This window comes from Nanorana parkeri, unplaced genomic scaffold (genome assembly GCF_000935625.1).
Source record: "Nanorana parkeri isolate BGI_ZX_2015 unplaced genomic scaffold, ASM93562v1 scaffold372, whole genome shotgun sequence".
In the NCBI taxonomy this organism is placed as follows: Eukaryota; Metazoa; Chordata; class Amphibia; order Anura; family Dicroglossidae; genus Nanorana; species Nanorana parkeri.
This window is the reverse complement of record NW_017306640.1, coordinates 944,895-969,616: the sequence shown is the minus strand read 5'-3', so window position 1 is coordinate 969,616 and position 24,722 is coordinate 944,895. Positions and strand designations below refer to the sequence as shown.

At 40.5% G+C, this 24,722-nt stretch overlaps 1 protein-coding gene across 1 annotated transcript in view; it reads right to left on the bottom strand.

Moving 5' to 3' along the window:
- Positions 1-24,722, bottom strand: part of NFKB1 (nuclear factor kappa B subunit 1) — a 102,562-nt gene that overhangs the window by 11,862 nt on the left and 65,978 nt on the right. The window contains exons 9-18 of the mRNA XM_018558987.1: positions 22,249-22,353; positions 21,597-21,688; positions 16,382-16,520; positions 13,977-14,129; positions 8,966-9,046; positions 7,139-7,279; positions 5,808-5,949; positions 5,238-5,352; positions 1,679-1,880; positions 447-616 (exon numbers count right to left, since the gene is read on the bottom strand). Of these exons, the coding sequence (XP_018414489.1) occupies positions 447-616; positions 1,679-1,880; positions 5,238-5,352; positions 5,808-5,949; positions 7,139-7,279; positions 8,966-9,046; positions 13,977-14,129; positions 16,382-16,520; positions 21,597-21,688; positions 22,249-22,353 (1,340 nt within the window). The remainder of the gene's footprint in view (positions 1-446; positions 617-1,678; positions 1,881-5,237; positions 5,353-5,807; positions 5,950-7,138; positions 7,280-8,965; positions 9,047-13,976; positions 14,130-16,381; positions 16,521-21,596; positions 21,689-22,248; positions 22,354-24,722) is intronic.

Here is a 24,722-nt window from a genome sequence, read left to right as displayed (position 1 = left end):
CACCCCTGCAATAAAGGGTTTTATAGCTACATGTGGGAGTTCCTATTCAAGTTTTCTGTGAAAAACAGCACAGTGATTGTGCACCCTGGGCATTATCTGACCCATTATTCCACATGTAACCTGCTTACCTATCTGTATGTGACGACTGAGTGCCCCATCATGTTTTTAATTTGATATCCTTACTTAATTTGATTTTAATTTTGTTACTTTGAAGAGCCCTTTGGATAATTAATAAATCATATCTATGGAGAGAGCTAATTCGTCAGCTTTTTTATCTAATGTAATGTGGAAACTCACCATGAAATGCAGAAAATATGCACAACTTAGGCTAAAAACAGAATGCAATTTAAACTGCTTTGGGTCAGCCAAGTGTTATCATAAAACCCTAGGAAGCAAACACCTCCAGGTACAGCTTTGACTTGGTGTTAAATCAAATAAGGACTCACCTCAAGGAGAAGACAGCCTGCTAGAGAGATGTTGTCTTGTTCCACAGCAAAATGCAAAGGGGTTCTCCCAGACTTTTGCTCCTGAGCATTCACATCTACCCACGCTGAGATCAACTGTCTAAGGCAACCCATGCTGTTTGCCATCACCGCAATATGGACTGCGCATAAGCCTAGTGATGAACAAAAAGCTGTTATGGTTTGTGCAGCATTTTCATTTGCTTTAGATACATGGACAAACATGAATAGTTCACGTAACATTTTGTAGAGAGCAACAAACTTTATTAGCCCATGCATAACTCATAACCAAGGAAAACCCACACTCCACTACCAAAATCAGCACTACTGATTATTGTAATACTAGCGTGCATGACCAGGACACGTGCCAATAACCAAACCCAGAAAAATCAGCAAATATTAGCCGCCACTTCTGAATTATTTCACATATCTTATTCCATCAAAATATGCAATTAAAATTAAATTCACGCATATAAAAAAATAAAATTTATTCTCTACATAAAACATTAGTGTGTCTGTCAACATTACCAAATTGATTTAATATTTAGGTGCAAAGAATACCGCCTTATTGTCTTAATTTAAAGAAAATAACACTGCCACTCTTGACCTCCATGCCTAGGCAGACTAGAACACAAATAGTCTGCAGCTACCAATCTTTAAAGACTGTATAGAATCTTTTCAATGGGAAAGATTTGGAGTGAGATAAGGGGGCACAAAGGAAGTAAATACGTTATGGCTGTCCCCTCAAAAATGGTTACAAGCTACACCAAGGAACAAGGCTTTTAATATATAAAAGATGACTTATATAAAAGTGATTTCTTTACACTATAGATAAAAAAAACATTTCCTTTTAAACATTAAAGTGAACCTATAACCACAGGGTCAAGTAAACGTAAATCCTGGATTGTAAAAGAAGATGCTGCATACTTACCTTTCCAGCTGCCTGTGTCTTCAATTGCTGCAGCCTTGCTGCTCCCTGGCCAAGTGTGTATATTATACATGCTCCTGCTGCTGCATGCAGTATTTTCTCTCAACAGCTCGTCACTACAGGACAAAGAGGCAGCATTTGAAGACACAGACCTCTGGAAAAAGAAGTATACTGTACATGATCTTCTTTTACAGCTCAGGCTTCATTAACTGTGGTGACAGGGTCACTTTTATGTATCTGGTATAAACAATGTACTGCTGCGTTTCAGTAATAATACTTGTGATCTTACCATCATTGTTGGGAAGGTTAATAATCTCAGTTAATTTTGGGTGTTTGAGAAGAATGCTGAGGGTGGTCGAATCTCCTTCTTTACATGCAAGGTGCAGGACAGAATTCCCATTACGGTCTAACATTAATGGATCTCCTCCTGCTTTCAGAATATCTTCAACTACATCAGATTGGCAAGTGATGACAGCCAAATGCAAAGGAGTCTACAAATGTAGAAAGAGGTTATTAGCATAAACCATGTTCTGTACTGAGTAAGGAGGGTTAATAACCAGGGATCTTTTTCAGCTGTCACCTAACAACAGTAAGTTAACTATAACTGATTTATATAGTTCTTCTATAAAACACTGTTTGTTTATAAAATGTGATGCATACTTGTATTCTGTATATATACGGAATACAGTGAATTCTGTATATACAGTATATATATATATACAGTATATATAAATATGGAATCTCTGTACGAAAATGTATTGATTCTGTCAGACACACATACAAACAAACAAACAAAATTTAAATGTGAAAACCTTAAGTTTTCTAGAAGGTTTGATCTCACTCAAATAAGTGCCTCAAAAGGGTCAGGGAGATACACCTGCCATAGGACAATACAAGTTTTAAGGGCAACACTTACAGGTGGGCTACCAACTTTTCTGAATAAAAGCAGTAGCCCAGGTTCAATAGATAGGACTTCATGATTGGACATTGACCAAGGAGGTCGATACTGGAACAAAGGACGAGTAAAAGCCACATTTTGCGAGAGACTGCAACCAGAATCCCTTTTCTTGAAAACACGTAATCGCCACAAAGTCCTGTTCGATTGGAATTTTTAGTTTGTGTGTGTAGCATTTTTGCATATTAAAATATATTAAAAACTACTGGGTCAGTTTCCTTGGGCTTTACTACAAGAACTGGAGAACAAATATCTGATATATGAGTCTGAAGCATACAATATATTAGCCATCAGTTGCTATTGTTACATGGACACACTGTATCAACAGGGAAAGCTGACTAACAAGCAGGACAGATGCTAGAGTTGTATAAGTTCTCAAACAGATGGTCAGACCAAACAGCAGACAGTTGAATAGTCAGTAGGCTGATGGTCAGATCAGGAAAAGCAAACCATTCCTAAAAACAGTGCAGGATACAGAAGGCAGACAGAACACACACTGACAAAGGCAGCGGTAGCAGACTGATGATCGGGATAAGAGCATAGAAGCTGAGTGCAAACACAGTTCAAACAATATGTAGGAGTAATCCCATAAAACATCAAATAGGGACCGGGCCTATAACCCCTTGGTCCTGAAGATTGGAGAGTGCCTGGAGAGGTTTGGCAATCCACAGAGGGGAGACAGGGAGATCTGATGCTAGAAAACGAGGAGAGAGTAGGAAAGAAAACTTGACCATGCAGCCCTGAGACAACCGGGTTGCTAAAACATTCAAAAGACATATATTGAGGAGGAGTTGTCAGTGTATTTAGTAGTCTTGGGGGGCTGCGATATGGAAGGGCAAACTAACATGAAAGGAAAGCTTCTAAGTAGGGATGGACAGAGATGGTTAAGCAGTCTACTCCTTAGGATTCTTCCACTGGGGAAGTCAAACGCTTCTGCCCCCAGAAGCATCCTTGATGATAGCAATCAGGGCCTACCATAAAGCCCTATCCACTTCTTGCAAGAAAGTTCCTCAGTCCAGTACTTTAGTCAAAAGGCCCTGCGCACAAACTGACAAGATACTAATGTGAGAAATAGGCCAGGAAGTTTTTAACAGGCCATCACAGGTAAAGTTCAATGCCACAGACAACTGTTCTAAGCGCTCATTGATTTGTGGGTCAGTGACAGCAGTAGTTAGATCTCTTGAAGGCGCTGCGCAACTAACTGAGCCAAAACCAGTCTGGAAACTGCCCACATTGAACCCAGTGCCCAAGGCTCACCCGGCAAAAGAAACACTTCGGCGGATCTGGATGAGGCATGCTCCAAAAGCCAGGCTAAGGACGACCTTGCTGAATAGCTGCAATTTGGTGGGGAAAACTAGCAGCAGTGTACAGAAGGGTCTTGACAGAAAAAAAATGCTAGAAAAATCATAGCTTAGTCTTTAAAACAGCAGAGCTGAAAAAAGACCCATCCTCCTATGGCACTAGCAACAAACATAGGCATGCTAGAAGTGGGAGGGGTTATACCCTTTCTGCAGACAGCAGTATAACCCGAAGGTTTAGGACTTCCCGTGTCCCTCAATGTATGAGAAAGAAATCATTGTTATGTATAAACTCAAACCCCTCCCAGTTTCTGTATTTCACCTAAATTATGTTTACCCCATCTCACTGTATATGTATTTAATCCTGTATGTTGAATAATACTTTTAATGGTTATCCAAAGCTTACCCTGCATCAAAATCAACTGGACTTTCTCTGAAGACCCTTCGCTACTCATCCAGTGGCTTCTACAGTTCACTAAATAGGCTGCTGGATGAGCAGCGAAACAATTTCAATGTACAGAAAAAGTCCGGTTATAGCTATATAACGCCATAGTTTAGGGACACTCTTCCACTCTCCAGCTGTTCAAAACAATATTATGTATATGTATTAAAAAATGAAATGCTCATTGGGTTTCCTTATTCAAAAATAAATGACATGTTTTCTATTGCATCCTGCCCAGGGATATGGTAAATTACATAGTGTGACCAGATTAAGCAGGAATTTATTTCCTCACTGTGGGCTTCTACAGCAACTCAAGAACAGAAAGTGCACAAATTATCTAGATATACTGGTAGGGTTTTTTGGTAATTTTTATACTTGAAATTTCCCTTAAGGGGTTTTCCAGGTTAAAGTAGAACTATGGCCTCTCATAGAGAAAAATGTGCTGCAGCACTCTTATTATCAATGCAGTTGAAGGAGGATTTGCCTCAGTCAGTTAAGGTAAAGGAAGTTTTTTGTTTACTTTATAAGGCTCGTGCAGCACATAGTGACTGGATTTGGCACTTACGTAGACTGTTATACAGGAGCCTTTAGTTGTACTTTAAAGTGTGTGTAAACCTTATTTGCTCCCTTTTGGTCAGTGAAATATGCCATTGAAAGTGTTTTTAATATTTGTTAAAAAAACAGTGAAACAATACATGTTGATCCTGCTAGAGATCCACACCCTGTCCTGTGCACCATCCATTGTTATCTCCTCAATTTAGCTCTGTAGACTACAGAACACCTTCTTCTATGTAATGGAGAGGGGGAGATGTTCTGTATTCCTAAAACGCTTCCTCTCCCAGTATGAAACCGCTGCTCCTCTATAGATACAGCACAGTGTGTGAACAACGTCACCCTGGAACAGGAATTGCTTTACTAGATGGATCATCAAGTGAACATAAAATATTAAGAAGCTTGAATTATAAAACTAATGCAGCCACCACATTTAACAACTGGTCAACTACAACAGGTTATTTTCATTTTCTTGGGTTTAGACACACTTCAAAGATCCTTCTCTAGTGGGCCTTATATGTGGGTACCGGTTAGCTACAGCTACACGTCAATTTAAGTGATGTGTTCCTTTATTTGAGCAGACAGAAAAGATGCATCATACCTGATAAAGATCATTTTGCACATTGATGATATCCTCACATATGATCCCTGAAGTTATGTCCAGAAAGATCCTAACCAGTTCAGCATGAAGGTGAATAACAGAAAGATGAAAGACACTGCAAACAAAACAAACATAATGGAACTGTTAGATTGGAAACATGGAGGATGCCTTGCTGAGTTCTTCTTCTGAAGATACCAGGTGCTTGGTTGTCACACTGACTTGCTTGTTTCAAATTTTAGCATTAGTGGACCTGAACAAGACCAGGACTAGTGGTTTTTCTCTGACTTTCCTGATCTTCATAATTGGTCAGTGATTCAGAAACTATTAAAAAGTCAGCAAAAGAGACACGCAACTAGCATTTCCAGGAAAATATAAACCATGTCAGCCTACACAGTTCCCTTATAACAGGTTTACTTGTATAACTTCGCATCATGCCAGCAACACACTGGATATCAAGCGCGTAAAACGATTTTAATTTTAAAACAGTTATTTATCATAAAGTAATAAGTAAAAAGAAGGTAGAAAAATAAGAAAGAAAAAAGCAATAAAAGCAACAAAATCAATTCTTACTTATCCCCGTTTTCATCCTGAGCTGCAGCGAGGTGGCGCTGTACTGCCAGCAACATTCTTACATCTCCTGTAACTGCATAGTCAAAGAGGGAAGCAGCATGACGCTTAGCAACCCGCAAGGCCTTCTCCAGTAAGTGACAACCTATAAATAATGACAGTAAAATATGTGTAACATAGCAAAGCTTGTGGATATTTACAATGTCCGGGAAGAAGAGATAATTGCAACATCTGCTTTAACTATCTATGCTGCAATTTAATGTGATCTGATAACTTATGTAAAGCTGGTCATACACTGTTTGATTCCAGCTCTAAAAATCTCAACTGGAAAAACTGAAGGAGCCAGGCAGAAAATTGTTGGATAAATAGTTTCTGTATTTCATTAAGGGTTGGCTCACACCACATTACATGGCAATGTATAACACACAAGGTGTGTGCATTGCCGTGTATTATGAAGGTTGCGCTGCTATAACACATTGCAGTGCTTGGGTTTTTTTTTTCTTAACCTATATGTGGATTCTATGCATTGGAGCATGTTATAATGCACTGTGCTGAGATACAATGATCACTGCAACATTTTATTGCAACACAAATCAACAGACCACATTAGTGTAAACAGGAACTAGACAAAACAACACTTTTTTACTTGTCTTTGATTTGCAGCATTGGCCAATGTGAACCAGCCCTAAGTATCAGAGATTATGGCAATCTCACTGTCCCTTTTCCACTCATGTTGTAGTCCAAAGTATCAGGATAAGGTATTCATGAGACAATATTAAATATACAAATTATTTCAAATGATGGATTTTACGGTGAAGTCAATGTTAACAAATGTAGTTTACCTATCACCTTTAGGGCTTCGGTGCTGTTTGGTAAGCAGTTAGTATCTACAAGTGGTTTAGGTGTGCCATTAGGCACCCGAATGCTGCAAAAATGTTCAGAGACAAGGAAATAAAGAGGAAACTGAAGTGATCAGCTTTCTAAACTCTTGAAAACTACCCACTAACTGTTTTCTAACCAATCCAATTATTTCCAATGGTCCAGCTGGTGTAAGTGCAAGTGCGGTTATAAGCGGCTGACAGCCACAAAGTGCAGCAAAAGGAGCAGCTGCAGGGACACAGACATATCATAAATGGCAATAAATAAACACCTTTTTGGCAGTATAAATGTTGTATCAAAGAGGTAAAATCACTCCAAACAGGATAATAACCTGAAAACAGTTTTAAGCCTTGACCACTGTTCTCAAAACAACACAAAAAGCTTTAGCAAACATTATGCTTTAAATTTGTTGTGAAATCAGTAAATGTAACAACCACTGCTTTGTATGCATTTACCTGGTACTTTGCAGAGTTCCTCACTTGTACCTTCTGTCTCCGTGTCACCTTCTTTGACCAATGCCTCCAGGCATTTCTGTATATGCTCACAGTATATGGCATCACTGCCTTCCTGGAGTCCTTCGCACTGGGGCTCTAATACTGAAAGTACATAAAGGATTTGCATGTTATACCATGCTGCTCATAGTTTTTGTGTATTTAACAGCTTCTGAGGAAATGGAAGACTTGAGTCTATTTACTTAGTTATTCCTAACACGGGAGTAGGTTTTATTTATGGTCAAAAGATGGTTTGTTTATTTGTGGTATTTGTATTTCTAGTCCAATACAAAAGTAAAGAACTGCTTTAAAACAAGCCTATAATCTAAAACAACTCTATTGTAATACCCTGCAAGTGAAAAAAGAAAACATGTCTGAGTAGCTGGAACACAATTAAAAGAATAAATGGAAAAAAGAAACAAGGGACTTGAATGATGAGAAGTGGGAGAAGGCCCTGGAGGACACCAATACAAATCTCCTAAAATGTCAGATAGGCTTAGGTAAATATTCATCATTCATAGGAAATACCTAACTCCATTGCAAATCTCTAAACTTGTACCCTCTCCCAGCCCTCTTTGCTTGCAGTGCGTTGGATCTGTGGGTACTCTAGCATATGTTATAGGACTACATTATCAGGGCTGTCCCTTTAATGTCCCTTTCCGGCAACAAAGTCCTGACACAGTCCTTGCTATTAAACCTGAAAAAATGGTCCCAAACGTCACTCACACATTCCTCCTGTTTCACTTTCAGTATGCACCCCACCTCCTTCATAGTATACAGTGCTGCTGACCCAATCCCTGCCACCTCCACTGGACCTACATAACAACCGCAACAACTTCCGCACCCTGTAATATTTCAGGACCTCTCTACTGCACATATTGCCCATTGTTATATCCTCTGCACTACTCTCCTGCACATACTGCCCTCTGTCATACCCCTGGACTCCTCTATTGCACATATTGCCCATTGTTATACCCTCTGCACTACTCTCCTGCACATACTGCCCCCTTTCATACCACCAGACTTTTCTACTACACATACTGCCCATTGTCATACCCTCCACACTCCTCTCCTTCACATACTGCCCACAGTCATACCCTTCTTACTCTTTTTCTGTACATATTGCCCCGTGTAATACCCTCTGCACTCCTCTCCAGCTGATGCTGCCTTCTGCCATACGCTGTGCATCCTTCTACTGCATATATTGCCCACTGGCATACCCTCTGCACTTCTCTCCTGCACACATTGCCTCCCATCATACACTCCGCAATCTTCTACTGCACATACTGAGCACTGTCATACCCTCCGTACTTCTTTCCTGCACATACTGTCTGCTGTCATACCCTTCATATTCCTCCTACTCAAACTGTCCCCAATGATACCATCCGCACTACTCTCCTGCACACACTGCCCTCTGTCATACCCACCACACACCACTCCTGCACATATCTCCCAGTGTCATAACCTCCTCACCCCTGTCCTGCACAAACTGTCCACTGTCACACTCCTCTCCTGCTGTCATACCCTTTGCACTCCTCTCCTGCATATACTGCCCACTAAGACACTTCTTTAGCATTGTTTGTTATGTCTCCAACCTTTCAAGTTCTAGAACAGGCAAACTTTAGCTAGTTGATATAACTGCTAGTAAATTACTGTACCATCCTAAATATCTTTCTAAACTGTTGAATTTGTTAATACCAATTAACAAAATGTTTAGAATGTATATTACCTACTTGGTAAAAATAATAGTCAACAAATATTGCTTCAATAACAGGTTAGTGTGTGCCATACCTGTGTTGGAGTTCATTGTGCCGACATGAAAATTTGGTCCTCCATAATTATTGGTGTAGTTGAACGTGGAATAGTTATAACCTGGAAAAAAAACAATTTAAGGTCAAATAGTGTATCTGCTTAGGGCTTGCTCACAGCAAAAAACAAAACAGAGCGCCTCCATAGTGTAAAGGGTAATTTATTTGTACGGCACACAGCTGAAATTATACTTACAAAAAGGTCGGTCAATAAAAAGTATGTAAGAGACGATGCAATATAAATCTCTAGCAGCGGGAGTCTCACGGGATGAAACAAATCAACGTCCTCTGCCCCTGTGAGTTCAGAAGGTCTACGCGTTTCAGGGGCACGCCCCCTTCATCAGAACCTAAGGGAACTCTTCTATATTTTGATCTTTTTAAATTAAAAAATAAACAATCACAGGAGTTTGTCTACAAAAGGTCATATGGCAGTATCAAGCCAATTGCCGGTATTTCCGCTATTAACTCACACCCATCTGACGCATAAACTGCCGTTACTGATGAGTCAAAAACATTGGCATTATTAGTTAAAATCATTATCAGGAGATACTAAAACGAATTAATATAAAAACGTTATATATAAAAAAACGTTATATAAGAAAAGGATAAAAAAAGATGTTGGTATTTGTCGGTTTTCCTTGCTCACAGCAATTGGGGTGCGTTTCAGAGCAGTAGCCGCAATCGCTCACAAAACTTCCCCCCTTCGTTCTGGGGCGGGAGGAGCGAGGCAATGAAATGAAGTCAGTGGCAGCGCAGCCACGCCCCCGCCTGCAGCGCGATCGGACATGTGGCAAAACATTGCCTGCATTCAGGTCCACTGCAAACGCAAAAAATAGAGCATGTAGCATTTTTTGCGTTTGCAGTGGTCCGGAACGCAGGCAATGTTTTGCCACGTGTCCGATCGCACTGCGGGCGGGGGCCCCAATATGCAGGGGGAAGTTTTGTGAGCAGTTGGGGTGCGATCCAGCAGCTGCTGCTCTGGAACGCGCCGTAATTGGTGTGTACAAGCCCTTACACTGCCTGTTGGGTATTTTATTGAAACACCTGTCAAAGTATTCAGGAAGAATATGATATAAAAATAATGTACAATGGCAGAAAATTAGAGGTGCTGTCAGTTGAAACCTTTTCACGAGCAGAATAGTTACATAGCTAGTCAGGTTGAAAAGCCTAAACAGAACGCTTTGCCCCCAATTACCCACTGTTGACACAGAGGAAGGCAAAAAAAACCCTATAAAGCATGGTTCAATTTGCTCCAACAGGGGAAAAAATGCCTTCCTGATCCCATAAGGCAATCGGATATTCCCTGGATTAACAATCTCTGATGCTATTCAGGTTAGAAACAATTTACTTGTACATGATCACTGATTACTTCAATGTGACTCAGATACCCAGTTCTACCTCTGTTGGGTGCTGCCATCTTGCCTATCACGCAGCATACAGAAAGTAAAACCAGGCTGTCAATAACATCACATCTGACAAAGACATCTCTGACCTTCCTGTGTCAGCTATGTGTCACTGGTCTCTGCATCACACTAGGCATAAGGCTGGGTTCACACTCACAGGGGGGTCAGCTGCTGACTTTTCAGAAAAGGTAATAATTTGCTTATCAGTAAGAGAGCTGCTTATTCTGCTTAGATTGCGTGTTATAGGTAATGAATAAATATATGTGAAACAGGCAGTGGAACAGACTAAACACTTTGCTTAATGCTTAAACACTTTACCACTCACAGTTGTATACCCCTATGGAACACGGCAATATTTACATTTCTACTATGGGTCTGTTTATTCATCCAAGGTGTTTTTTTTGTGATTTTGTCTTGCAAAATTATTTTATTTTCTATGCAATCTATAGACCAAAAGATGTGGAAAAATAACAACTAAAAAAAAAATTATTATTCTACATTGATCAGTGTTAGTTTAAATAGATAGTGTTACTGGAGATAAAAGTATCCATCTTGTTTTACTGCTTATTTTACTCCAAAGCATGCCTCGGGTGTCATTTTGAAAGCAGGAAATGGCAAAAGTGGCAGGAGGAGTAGCAGCAGGTGAAGAGGGACAGAGTGTGCTAAGTAGCCCTGTCTATTCAATAAAATTTTTTGGGTGTGCATAGAATAGAACGTATGTAAGTCCGTTTTAAAGGTTCACTTTAAAGGATTACTACAGTTTGGTGAAAATAAAGTGTCACAGACTAAGTAAAAGTTCAAATAGAATTTATAATTTTTGTAATGCATATGTTTCTGGAATATTAGCATTGGTAAAATAAATTAAACTGTGTAGCATGTAATCATTTAGAACAGCAGGAATCTATGGTGCATTCTAGGATTATTTTTTGAAAATTGAGAAAAACAAAAACCAATGAGTGCGCCTATCTTGTGCAAATGGTGTAGCTTTAACACAATCAGTGTAATAAATGTTAATTTATATCATATCTGTCTACACACAGATCAATTGTACTATTCTCTGAAGGCAATAAGTACAGTATGCTTGAAAGGCATCTGGTATTACAGGCTTTGTGATTCTTGAGATCACATTCCCAGCATACAAATCCATTTCCAAATTATATTCAGTCATCGCATAATTGCATGTCACAGCTTGTTGAGCCAAAGTTAGGCACGGCTGTAATATCCAATCTGAAAACAAAATCTTTTCATGTTGAGTAATGTTCAAGTCATTGTGGAATGGTTATTTTAATTGTGCATTTTTAAGTAGCACAAGCTACAGCATGCAGCACATAGTAAGATCATTGAAGAAATTATTTCAGTAGTAGGTAACCTTATTCACATTACCTGCAGCCACAATATTAGGATTCAAGCTTACCAGAATCTCTGGTAGTATCAAGGTAGTGTGTCAAGGAACATCATCAGATGGATCCTCATGAATAGGAAAACGAAAGGCAATACAGAAAATAGAAGTGAGTACTTTCTAGTCACCCAATTCTATTGGTCATCATGTAAACTAAAGGAAAATCTCACTCCTATTGGCTGCACTTAGGCCCATAAAGAGACCAAAGTTTGGCCTAGGCCATGGTGTGACTGGGGGAGGAGGGGGGTCTTTAATTTCTTTGTACTAGTGAAATGGAACAATAAATAGGTAACATAGTTTGCACTCCTGTGTCTGTATGTTGTAATGTAAGACAATACTGCATTTATCCTTTGGAACACCATATGGCACCTACGAAAAGTCGTAATAGATGTTAAATTAAAGGGCCTGTGCACATTGTGATATTTCAGGTACAGTGTAATTTCTTGGGCTTTCTATACCTTCTGTATACTCCACTGGCAATATTTCCCCAAATACTTCTCTAGTCATCCACCCACTTAGATATATAGTGTGCTACAGCCCATTCTGGGGTGTCCCGACTCATTCTGTTGCATTCCACTTTTCAAAAGTGGAATGCAAAGGAGAATGGGGCTCCCATGTAATGGCTGTTTTAGTTTTTAAGACCGTGAGAGACAAAGACCCCCGCACTCAGTGTGAAATCAGCGGTCTACCTGCAGCAGTCGTACATACCCTCCGACCTCAGTCAGAACTAAAGCTCTGCAATCAGCAATGCTCACACTTCCTACTCGGGAAGAGCAAGCATTGCTGATTGCAGTGCTGTAGTTCTGACTGAGGCAGGGGACAAAGCAGATGAAGACCGCTGCACATTGTGTGAAATCAGATAAAGACCCCTGAACTCTGTATGTATCTGCAGTTGTGTATCTGCAGTGGTCATGACCCTGCCTCAGTTCGAAACTACAGCTCTGCAATCAGCAAAAGTCACTATCCCTGAGCAGCAAGTGTCAGCATTGTATATTGCAGAGCTGTAGTTCTGGCTGAGGCAGGGGCGTATCGGACCACTGCAAATAGACTGCTAATTTTAAACAGAATGCAGAGTTCTTTAGATGCAGCCTATTGTCTGTGGGACAGATTTTTAACTAGCCCTGGGGCTGAATTACAAACAAAACAATGTATGAGATATTTACAAATTAGTGTTTTGCTGCACACTCAATTTACCTATGTACAGTACTTTGCCTGGAAACTTCAAATGGTCATTGAGCACAAAGATCTCACCCTGAGAGCTATAGTAAACTGCTACCGTGTTTCCCCGAAAATAAGACCTACCCCGAAAATAAGACCTAGTGCTAACTTCAGGGATTTCCGTAATATAAGACCTACCCCGAAAATAAGACCTAGTTCGGCAGTAGGGGGCGCACATGTATTGCTGCATCCAAGCAGCCAGCAAGGGGTCTGAGTGTAAAAATCAATGACATGTGCAGCTTGTCTCCTGTCTGCATGTACGGTCTAATAAAATGTCACGATCGCAAAGCTCCCTCCCTCCCTCCCGTCTGCCCGCCGGTCCACCCGTCTGCATGTACGGTCTAAAAATAAGTAAAGATCGTAAAAAACTTTCTGGCCGCAGCTCCCTCCCTCCCTCCGTCCCGTCTGCAAGCCGTTCCGCCCGACTGCCTCGGCTTTTAGGATGCCTGGACGGCATCAGAGAGCTCCAGACAGCTGCAGCCAGGTACCGTACTGTGACACTGTGTGACAGTCACAGTACCATTCTTTCACTCCCCTTCTCCAGTACTGTATGATACAGTACATTACATGCCGGTATCTCTGCTCTGCGTGACAGTCACGGTCCTGATTTCTGTACATACAGTTTTCCCCCGAAAATAAGACCTAGTGTGTTTTTTTGGGGGAAAAAAAATATAAGACAGTGTCTTATTTTCGGGGAAACACGGTAAGTGATTTCACTTTCCAACATCTACTAAGCACTGCATGAATAATATTCTGTTGAAAAGAACAATTTATTATTTTTAAAACCTTAAAATAATTAATTTAATTGATGCATTTAAGCAGTATATTGCGTATACACTTTGTAATAGAAACCTGTACCTTTTAAAACCCTTTTCATTACACTTTCATCAAGGTGAAAAAGAAGAGTCCTAAAATATCATTAAAATATCAAAAAAGTAAATCAACACAAAGTTGAAAAATATGTCTATATTTACCACCACAAGTTCCGGATGCTCCTGCACCACCGTACATATTGCCACCACCTCCTCCACCACTGCCGCTGCCTCCGGATCCTGCTCCACTTCCACCAAACCCATCAGAAAAATTAGGCATTAGTTTTAGACGCTTTCGATGAACTTCTTCTTTGTCTAGTGAAGACAGATTATGCTTTAAGAAATACTGAAAATGTCAGAGTGAAAAAAAACCTGCTCAAAGCAATGCTTATGATCGCTGATGGTCTCTATGATAGGAAACAATAGGGGTTCTAAAGGCTTCAGTAATGTACAGCACCTACATGTGCTAGATACAGACAGACCATACCTAGGCTTTGGGTCACATGACAAAGCTCAGGAGCAGTATTCACGCAAGCAAAATACAGTTTTTCGTACTTACCATAAAATAATTTTCTTGAAGTACATTGAGGAACACAGGAAAGTATAAACACTAGTGTTAAATGCTACTGCATATAAAAAGTTTGGACACTGGCAAACAGGATTTTTTTTTTTAATGCCAGCTTCTGTATAACCCTGCCCTAACCACCATGCTTCAGCTTTGTGAGCAAGCAGTACTAAGGGACAAGAAAACACAGAGGGACAGGACCTGTGTTACTCCAGGAAAAAGATTTTAAGTATCAAAATATTTTCTTTATCATCCATCAAGGGAGGTTTCCCAGCCTTAAAACAGATTCCAAAGGGATACATGGACAACAGGTAGACAAAGGAAGACCAGTCAGTCTAGAGATGACAAAAGGTCTGAGTCTTAAACTTCTGACCCAGGGCATCAGGGAAGAAAGGCTCCAAGAAATAGGGATGACTAAAGGTGCCCATACACTGCTCGATTCTCGTACGAGAATCGGGCGAAATCCCACGATCGTACGAGAATCGAGCAGTGTGAACTAAGACGTGCGACCGTTTCTACTGTACGGTCGCACGTCTTTTGTCGAGCCAACATGTTCGAAAACCCGCCGAGAATCGTACGATTCTCGGCGGGTTTCTAGCCTGCTCGCCCGATAGCTGCGGAACGGGCCGGTGTGCGCACGCGCACACTGCCCGTTCTGCATTGCCGTCATCGGAAGCCCGCCCCTCAGCGGGGCGGGCTTTCGATGATCGCAAGTACGATCTGCCCGTCCAAGGTGGGCAGATCGTACGGGCTTTCAAGAAGCATACGACCATCGCAAGACAAAAGTCTTGCGATGGTCGTAAGGTGTATGGGCACCTTAAGACAGCCATTCAATCACATATAAACTAAGCATAATTACTATATTCTAGGAGATTAAAGTCCCTTGGAAACAACCCAAAAGGAGCCACCTTAAGTCAGAGATACTACAATACAAAGGGGGAAATGTGTGCAAGAAGTACCCTCTACCATAATGGACAGGAGTGGGAAGACAACCACTCTATACTGATGCAGCAACACCAGAAACAGTAGGACAAGCAAACCTGTCAACAAGGACACCCTGCATAGATGTAGCAGTGCCGTCCGTCCGTTTTTTTACTACGGGCGGACGGCAAGAGGTTAAACCTGGCAGGGAAAAAAAACACTTTAGGTCCTGCAAAGCATACACCGCAGTGACACGAAGTGGGGAGGAACCTTAGCCAGAGAGCTAAGCACGATACCTAATTAAGGACAGGGGCAGGGAGGATATTTTGAGGAATTTCCCCTAAATGTTGAGAATCAGCCAAAGTTGGAGAGCCTGACTCCAAATAATTGGAACCCACAAGGACCTGCAGATGCATGCTATCTCTCACAGGAAGCATCCTCAGCAGGGTGAGTTGTCTGCTGACAATTCCAATAGTGAATAGCCCGTATAGCAGCCCTTCGGTTCTACTGAACCGAAGGGGTCCTGGGGCCGAAGCTAGCTGAAGCTACGGCTAGATCCTTCGGCAGCTTAGTGAATAGACCCCTGAATTTTTGCATGCAACTTGCAAACAGAAATTTGATTCTGTATGCAGGATGCCCCATTACCCTACAGTTCTTAATCACTGGAGCAATCGTTTTACAGAAATGCTACGGTTTCAGTGTTTGAATAGAAAAGACAGTTTGTCGCAACTTAACAGAGATAAACATCATTACATCATTTAATTGATTTTACAAGATTTGACTTTACAAGGTTCTGTTTGTTTGAAGAAACTTTTAAGTAACCGTTAAATAATCCTGTAAACAGGCTAAAAATATAGCAAGGAGAAAAACGGGCAATGATAACTTTATCGTGCTCGCTCAATGACTGAGTCACACTTTATATAGCTATAGGATCACATATGACATAAGAAAACTGATCGGTTAAACCCTTTGACGCCCTTTCTCCCACTGCATTTCCTTTATATGAGCATTTCAAGATAGCAAATGCCATCATTTTTAGCAATGAATTCTTGATGGTTGGTGTTTTCATATAGTTTCTTACCTTTTATTTCTGGATAATATAAAAATGGTTTGGGCTCACTGGTCTCAAGATCTGATTTTCTCCGAAGTTGAACAAACACAGAAACAGGTTTAGTAATATTGATATCCTTGTATTTAGGAGTTTTAAATACGATTGCAAACTAAAAAAAACAAAACAAATAGAACTTATTACTGTAAGGATCTAGCTTTTATGTGTCAACTTTCTTAAACTGAACCCGAAACAGATATAAAAACAGTTTCATCCCCTTATGTATTAATTTAAGATCGAGAGAGAGAGAGAGAGAGAGAGAGAGGAGTTGGTTAGAGGGGCAGAGAGAGAGAGAGGCAGAAAGAGAACCAGAGCAGAGCTCTAGTGCTTTGCCCAGTGGCTGTTAATTTTACATACTGTATAAGCATGCTCACAGGAGGGAAGAGAGATGACCTCATCATTGTGCTTCTGGTGCTTCATTGCCCAGTTATAGCCTGGGTCATAGACTAAGCTGAATTGCTTAACTGCAGTGTATTCTGCAGAAAGGATGCTGATCTGCCAATGCAGAATGGCAATGGTGGCTGGGTCACAAGCCTGGCAAAGGTATACATTTTTGTGGCCAATTAAAGAGTTAAGATATATGTATTTCAACTTTGCATTTAGCTTATTGCTTAGAGTTTGGGGAACCTGTTCAACTTACTAAAAAGCACTGCCAAGTTTTCACATATGGCACCTGTATACTGTAATAATATGAACATCAATGTTTCAACCACCCAAACAGGCTATATAAGTATGCATGTTCATTTCTTACAGTCCCCATGGTCTTATGGTGAGAGATTGTCATGGGATTTAGCACCTTAAAGAGGAACACCAGCTGTTAGGAATATGGGCTACATCCACACTGCAAGGCTTAACTGTTAATTTTTGCCTTGAGGTTGGAATATAGAAGATATACTCACCTGATCCTTGATTCTGCGCTCACCACTTTTCCCCTCCACTCTGGCTCTCAGTGCCCTCTTGTCTAATGCAGGTGAATGGATCGGAGCACTGGGGAAAAGAGGCGGCGGTGACTGGTCTAGCAGCCAGGCAGGATCGAGGATCGGGTATGTATATCTTTTTTATTTCCAGCCCCTAGACCAAAACGAGCATTTAACCCATGCAGTGAGAGCGTAGCCCTACTTAAAGCGTTCATTTTTTTTAATTCCCAGAGTTCAAATTTAACCTTCTTTCATGTAGTATTGTACTTATATTATATTATGGGTCATAACTCAGCTATTAAGTTTATTTCAAGTTTTGAAGAGACTAGAAAAGGTTAGTGTGTTTTGGTCTTTTGGTTTGGGAGCAAGGAAAAAGATGCATTTAAAATGCATACCAGCTTGACTACAACATAAATGGTATGGGCAAAACTAAGAGGTGCTACTTTTGTGCATCTAAGGTGCATCTAAGGTGCTATCTTTATACTACTAGACTTTCAAACTGTTTTTTGCTGGTACTACTATACCAATTTTGTCCATGGGGGATTCCATATTGTTAGGAGTATAGTATGTATACAGGCTGACAAAGCCTCGTTGTGACAACCAATAACAGCCTAAATAGATCCCATCAAACCTGTCTGCTCTATGGTACAGCACAGGCATCTTGTTCCTACTGTTTCTTGTAATAACAGAGTCAATCTCATACACATTTTTCCATCTTAGATGTGAGCTTTTATTTAAATGATAATTACCAGTTCTACCTTTAACACTAAAACACTACATACCTGCCTGTGAACATCTGTGGGTGAGAAGTCCCCATATCCTTCCCAAATATGGCCATTTTCATCTTCTTCATAAAAACGTATTTGAATGTCATCTACAATGGACAAACAAAATTAAAACATTTATTGAGTAAAAAGAGATAATAAACAGATACCGTATCTTGCTTACTACAGCTGCTGGTGCCAATTACATTTTCAGTCCTAAAGGAGATCTTTATTTGGAATCATATAGAGATCCATTTGGTTAGAGTATCTTTTGAATCAGATAAAATCCTTATCCCATTCTAAGCACTGATGAAGGGGGAGTGTTTTTGCCCCTGAAAAGCATTGCGGATGTTTTTAGTTTGATTGAATTGTGAAAAATTAAAAGTCATTTTTGGACGCTTTACCTTTTGGTTTGGCGTCCTTTATTTATGAACTCAAAAGTGCAAATGGTCCTTTCATTGGGATTGTGTCCACTACTGTGCCTTAATCGTATGTTAGGTTACTTACATATGTATATGCATTTATTTCATATATTTTGTAGGTTGGGGACAGTAAACACAAAGATCAAAAATATGAAAAAAAGTGCAATAACATAAGGACTCCATTATTATAAAAAATAACCAAGTTAAGGAATAAAAAGTAAATATATAAATCACAAAGCTACACATACCCTTTTGAACCTTGTCACATAGAAGATAAATCTCTTCAGCTCCTGTCACACAGCCAGAAGTCCTGTCCATTCTCACAATTTTCAAATTAGAAGCATTTGGAGCTTCTACCAAAAATAAGGACAAATAAAACAGGTTAAAAAAACCACAGACTCATTCAACTCATTCAAGGCCTATGTCATCAATAAAGTACTATATATATAGTATATCAATTGACGAAACCATTTTTGCTTTAATTGAAAATACATGATTAATGCTGGCAACATAAACAGCTCCTAAACTTTTTTTTTTAAATATAAATGTGTCATATAATGGCACTATTTCCTGTAAAATGTCAACTGTCCAAGTACCAGTTTGTTCCTAATATATTATATGTATACGATAAAATATTTGACTTCTAATGAGATGTGCATGTACTAATTAAAGACAAACTATGGATGCATACTAAAAATAAAAACTCACTAAAATAGATATGAATTATATTTATACACAAACATCAGTTTTGTCTACACAGTACTTTGTCTATGGGGAGACACAGTGGCTAGCACTTGTTCCTTACAGTACTGAGGGTCTCCAGTTCAAATCCTGGTCAGGACATTGTGTGCAAGGAGTTTGCATGTTCTCCCTGTGCTTGTGTGGGTTTCCTCCCACACTGCAAAAACATGCAGGTTAATTGGCTCCTGTCTAAAACACCCATGTATGTATGCATGTGAGATAAGGACCTTAGATTGAAGGCTCCTTGAGGGCAGGGACTGATGTGAATGTGCAACTACTGTATGTAAAATTGTGCTTTCCATATAAAATACCTGTAATAAATAAACGACAAAGTATGAACATATAAGCCATTATTTTATTTTTATATTTTGATTGCATACCTGACAGTCCATTGTTTTACATCCTTAGGCACAGAGTAAGATCAAGGTCTAGTGCATATGGCCAGGTCTGACTTTATAAGGATTTTAAAAGGCCCCAGACAATCTAGTGTGAGACACAGTAAAAAATTCTCCCATTCATTTAGGGTGGGCATCACACTGGTACAATAAAACGCATGTTTTATTGTGTGTTACCACAAGACACTGTAATACACAATCCACACTCCAGTGGCATTCAGTCTGAATGGGCTGCCTTACCGAAACGCATATTAATGTGTAAAAAAGCAAATGTTAACACTCATGTGGTAATGCACTGAACATATTTGAAGAAGGCCTGAACCACACTCCATATTACAGAATTGAGGACTAGCACATAAGCAAACTAGGGGCTCAATTGATATTGCTATCCGATATCCACTGGTAGATTTCTCTGCATAGCTGCCTACATTTTGCAGCCCCATCATCAAATGCAGACCACAGTGTGAAGCCTGCAGTAAATCATAGAGTTATCTCTGCTTAATGCAGCAATCCAGTCACATAACTTTGCCATGTCTTTCTTCCCATTTTTTTCTTTACTTTAAAATAACTCTGCTGGCTTAAGGGTCCTAAAGCCAGCGGAGCACTAAACACATCTGTAAATGTGCTTTATAAATGTGTTTTTTTAAAGCAGCAGTATTGTTGCAATAGGGCCATATCACTGCTTTCTAAATGGACCCCTAGATAAATGTACTCATGTATTAGCTACAGTGATAACATACAGTAGATTTAAACATACTTCTGTTGCATTTGCAATCAAGTTTAAGCAGGTGGGCAGCACAGTGGCTTAGTGGTTAGCACTTTTGCCTTGCAGCACTGGTGTCCCTGGTTTGAATCTTGGCTAGGACAGTATCTGCATCGAATTTGCATGTTCTCCCTGTGCTTGTGTGGGTTTCCTCCCACACTCCAAAGGCATGCTGGTAGATTGATCGGCTTCTGTCCAAAATGGCCCTAGGATATCGGTATGTGAGACAGGGCTTCTCGGCCTTTTGGCTAAGATGAAGTGTCGTATCTGTTCTTATCAGTTTTTGGTGGGGAAAAGAACCGTCCTTGCGGGGGATGGTTACTTAGTACTCGCTGAAGTAAAAGAGCGTGTGGGGCTGCTTCCTGTGAGAGGGGAACAGCTCAGTACATGGCTTTCTGACTGAACAGATGCGAAGCTTGGTCTGGCTGGAGGGTTGGGGGCGGCAGAAGCCCGTGGTGTTGTGCCCCCTGGGGGTGGCGTCCCAGGGGTGCTCAGAAAGTCACTTGGGTACGGGACCCCACAGGACTCACTGTAGCACTCGGTCACACACCATATTGCTTATTTCTGCACAACGCCTCTTGGACAGGCCTTATGGCTAGTCCGGGGCAATATTTTTGCACTCTGGCCCCTAAGGCCTGTCAGCGTGGGGCACTGGCACTTTAGATTTATTTATGCACTCTTGCACGTTTGGCACTTTTTTATTTTCAAATTTTGACCCACAGATGCGGAAGGTGCAGGTTTCTTCGGGGCCTATTCCTGATGCTGGGAGGAGATTCTGTGCCCTTATATAGGGTTCTCTGTCTCCTCCCACCCAAGAGGAGGGTCTCTCTTCGGGAGAGCCCCCCTGCCTAGTACTGTGAGGGACCTGTTTCGGCAGGTCCCCAAAAGGTTCGGGGTCCACCGGCCTTTGGGTTGGTGGACCAACAGTCTCAACCCCTGTCAGGAGCCTTGCGCCCCGGGGGGCGGGAAATTAGGTCTAGGCTGACAAAGCCTCGTTGTGACAACCAATAACAGCCTAAATAGATCCCATCAAACCTGTCTGCTCTATGGTACAGCACAGGCATCTTGTTCCTACTGTTTCTTGTAATAACAGAGTCAATCTCATACACATTTTTCCATCTTAGATGTGAGCTTTTATTTAAATGATAATTACCAGTTCTACCTTTAACACTAAAACACTACATACCTGCCTGTGAACATCTGTGGGTGAGAAGTCCCCATATCCTTCCCAAATATGGCCATTTTCATCTTCTTCATAAAAACGTATTTGAATGTCATCTACAATGGACAAACAAAATTAAAACATTTATTGAGTAAAAAGAGATAATAAACAGATACCGTATCTTGCTTACTACAGCTGCTGGTGCCAATTACATTTTCAGTCCTAAAGGAGATCTTTATTTGGAATCATATAGAGATCCATTTGGTTAGAGTATCTTTTGAATCAGATAAAATCCTTATCCCATTCTAAGCACTGATGAAGGGGGAGTGTTTTTGCCCCTGAAAAGCATTGCGGATGTTTTTAGTTTGATTGAATTGTGAAAAATTAAAAGTCATTTTTGGACGCTTTACCTTTTGGTTTGGCGTCCTTTATTTATGAACTCAAAAGTGCAAATGGTCCTTTCATTGGGATTGTGTCCACTACTGTGCCTTAATCGTATGTTAGGTTACTTACATATGTATATGCATTTATTTCATATATTTTGTAGGTTGGGGACAGTAAACACAAAGATCAAAAATATGAAAAAAAGTGCAATAACATAAGGACTCCATTATTATAAAAAATAACCAAGTTAAGGAATAAAAAGTAAATATATAAATCACAAAGCTACACATACCCTTTTGAACCTTGTCACATAGAAGATAAATCTCTTCAGCTCCTGTCACACAGCCAGAAGTCCTGTCCATTCTCACAATTTTCAAATTAGAAGCATTTGGAGCTTCTACCAAAAATAAGGACAAATAAAACAGGTTAAAAAAACCACAGACTCATTCAACTCATTCAAGGCCTATGTCATCAATAAAGTACTATATATATAGTATATCAATTGACGAAACCATTTTTGCTTTAATTGAAAATACATGATTAATGCTGGCAACATAAACAGCTCCTAAACTTTTTTTTTTAAATATAAATGTGTCATATAATGGCACTATTTCCTGTAAAATGTCAACTGTCCAAGTACCAGTTTGTTCCTAATATATTATATGTATACGATAAAATATTTGACTTCTAATGAGATGTGCATGTACTAATTAAAGACAAACTATGGATGCATACTAAAAATAAAAACTCACTAAAATAGATATGAATTATATTTATACACAAACATCAGTTTTGTCTACACAGTACTTTGTCTATGGGGAGACACAGTGGCTAGCACTTGTTCCTTACAGTACTGAGGGTCTCCAGTTCAAATCCTGGTCAGGACATTGTGTGCAAGGAGTTTGCATGTTCTCCCTGTGCTTGTGTGGGTTTCCTCCCACACTGCAAAAACATGCAGGTTAATTGGCTCCTGTCTAAAACACCCATGTATGTATGCATGTGAGATAAGGACCTTAGATTGAAGGCTCCTTGAGGGCAGGGACTGATGTGAATGTGCAACTACTGTATGTAAAATTGTGCTTTCCATATAAAATACCTGTAATAAATAAACGACAAAGTATGAACATATAAGCCATTATTTTATTTTTATATTTTGATTGCATACCTGACAGTCCATTGTTTTACATCCTTAGGCACAGAGTAAGATCAAGGTCTAGTGCATATGGCCAGGTCTGACTTTATAAGGATTTTAAAAGGCCCCAGACAATCTAGTGTGAGACACAGTAAAAAATTCTCCCATTCATTTAGGGTGGGCATCACACTGGTACAATAAAACGCATGTTTTATTGTGTGTTACCACAAGACACTGTAATACACAATCCACACTCCAGTGGCATTCAGTCTGAATGGGCTGCCTTACCGAAACGCATATTAATGTGTAAAAAAGCAAATGTTAACACTCATGTGGTAATGCACTGAACATATTTGAAGAAGGCCTGAACCACACTCCATATTACAGAATTGAGGACTAGCACATAAGCAAACTAGGGGCTCAATTGATATTGCTATCCGATATCCACTGGTAGATTTCTCTGCATAGCTGCCTACATTTTGCAGCCCCATCATCAAATGCAGACCACAGTGTGAAGCCTGCAGTAAATCATAGAGTTATCTCTGCTTAATGCAGCAATCCAGTCACATAACTTTGCCATGTCTTTCTTCCCATTTTTTTCTTTACTTTAAAATAACTCTGCTGGCTTAAGGGTCCTAAAGCCAGCGGAGCACTAAACACATCTGTAAATGTGCTTTATAAATGTGTTTTTTTAAAGCAGCAGTATTGTTGCAATAGGGCCATATCACTGCTTTCTAAATGGACCCCTAGATAAATGTACTCATGTATTAGCTACAGTGATAACATACAGTAGATTTAAACATACTTCTGTTGCATTTGCAATCAAGTTTAAGCAGGTGGGCAGCACAGTGGCTTAGTGGTTAGCACTTTTGCCTTGCAGCACTGGTGTCCCTGGTTTGAATCTTGGCTAGGACAGTATCTGCATCGAATTTGCATGTTCTCCCTGTGCTTGTGTGGGTTTCCTCCCACACTCCAAAGGCATGCTGGTAGATTGATCGGCTTCTGTCCAAAATGGCCCTAGGATATCGGTATGTGAGACAGGGCTTCTCGGCCTTTTGGCTAAGATGAAGTGTCGTATCTGTTCTTATCAGTTTTTGGTGGGGAAAAGAACCGTCCTTGCGGGGGATGGTTACTTAGTACTCGCTGAAGTAAAAGAGCGTGTGGGGCTGCTTCCTGTGAGAGGGGAACAGCTCAGTACATGGCTTTCTGACTGAACAGATGCGAAGCTTGGTCTGGCTGGAGGGTTGGGGGCGGCAGAAGCCCGTGGTGTTGTGCCCCCTGGGGGTGGCGTCCCAGGGGTGCTCAGAAAGTCACTTGGGTACGGGACCCCACAGGACTCACTGTAGCACTCGGTCACACACCATATTGCTTATTTCTGCACAACGCCTCTTGGACAGGCCTTATGGCTAGTCCGGGGCAATATTTTTGCACTCTGGCCCCTAAGGCCTGTCAGCGTGGGGCACTGGCACTTTAGATTTATTTATGCACTCTTGCACGTTTGGCACTTTTTTATTTTCAAATTTTGACCCACAGATGCGGAAGGTGCAGGTTTCTTCGGGGCCTATTCCTGATGCTGGGAGGAGATTCTGTGCCCTTATATAGGGTTCTCTGTCTCCTCCCACCCAAGAGGAGGG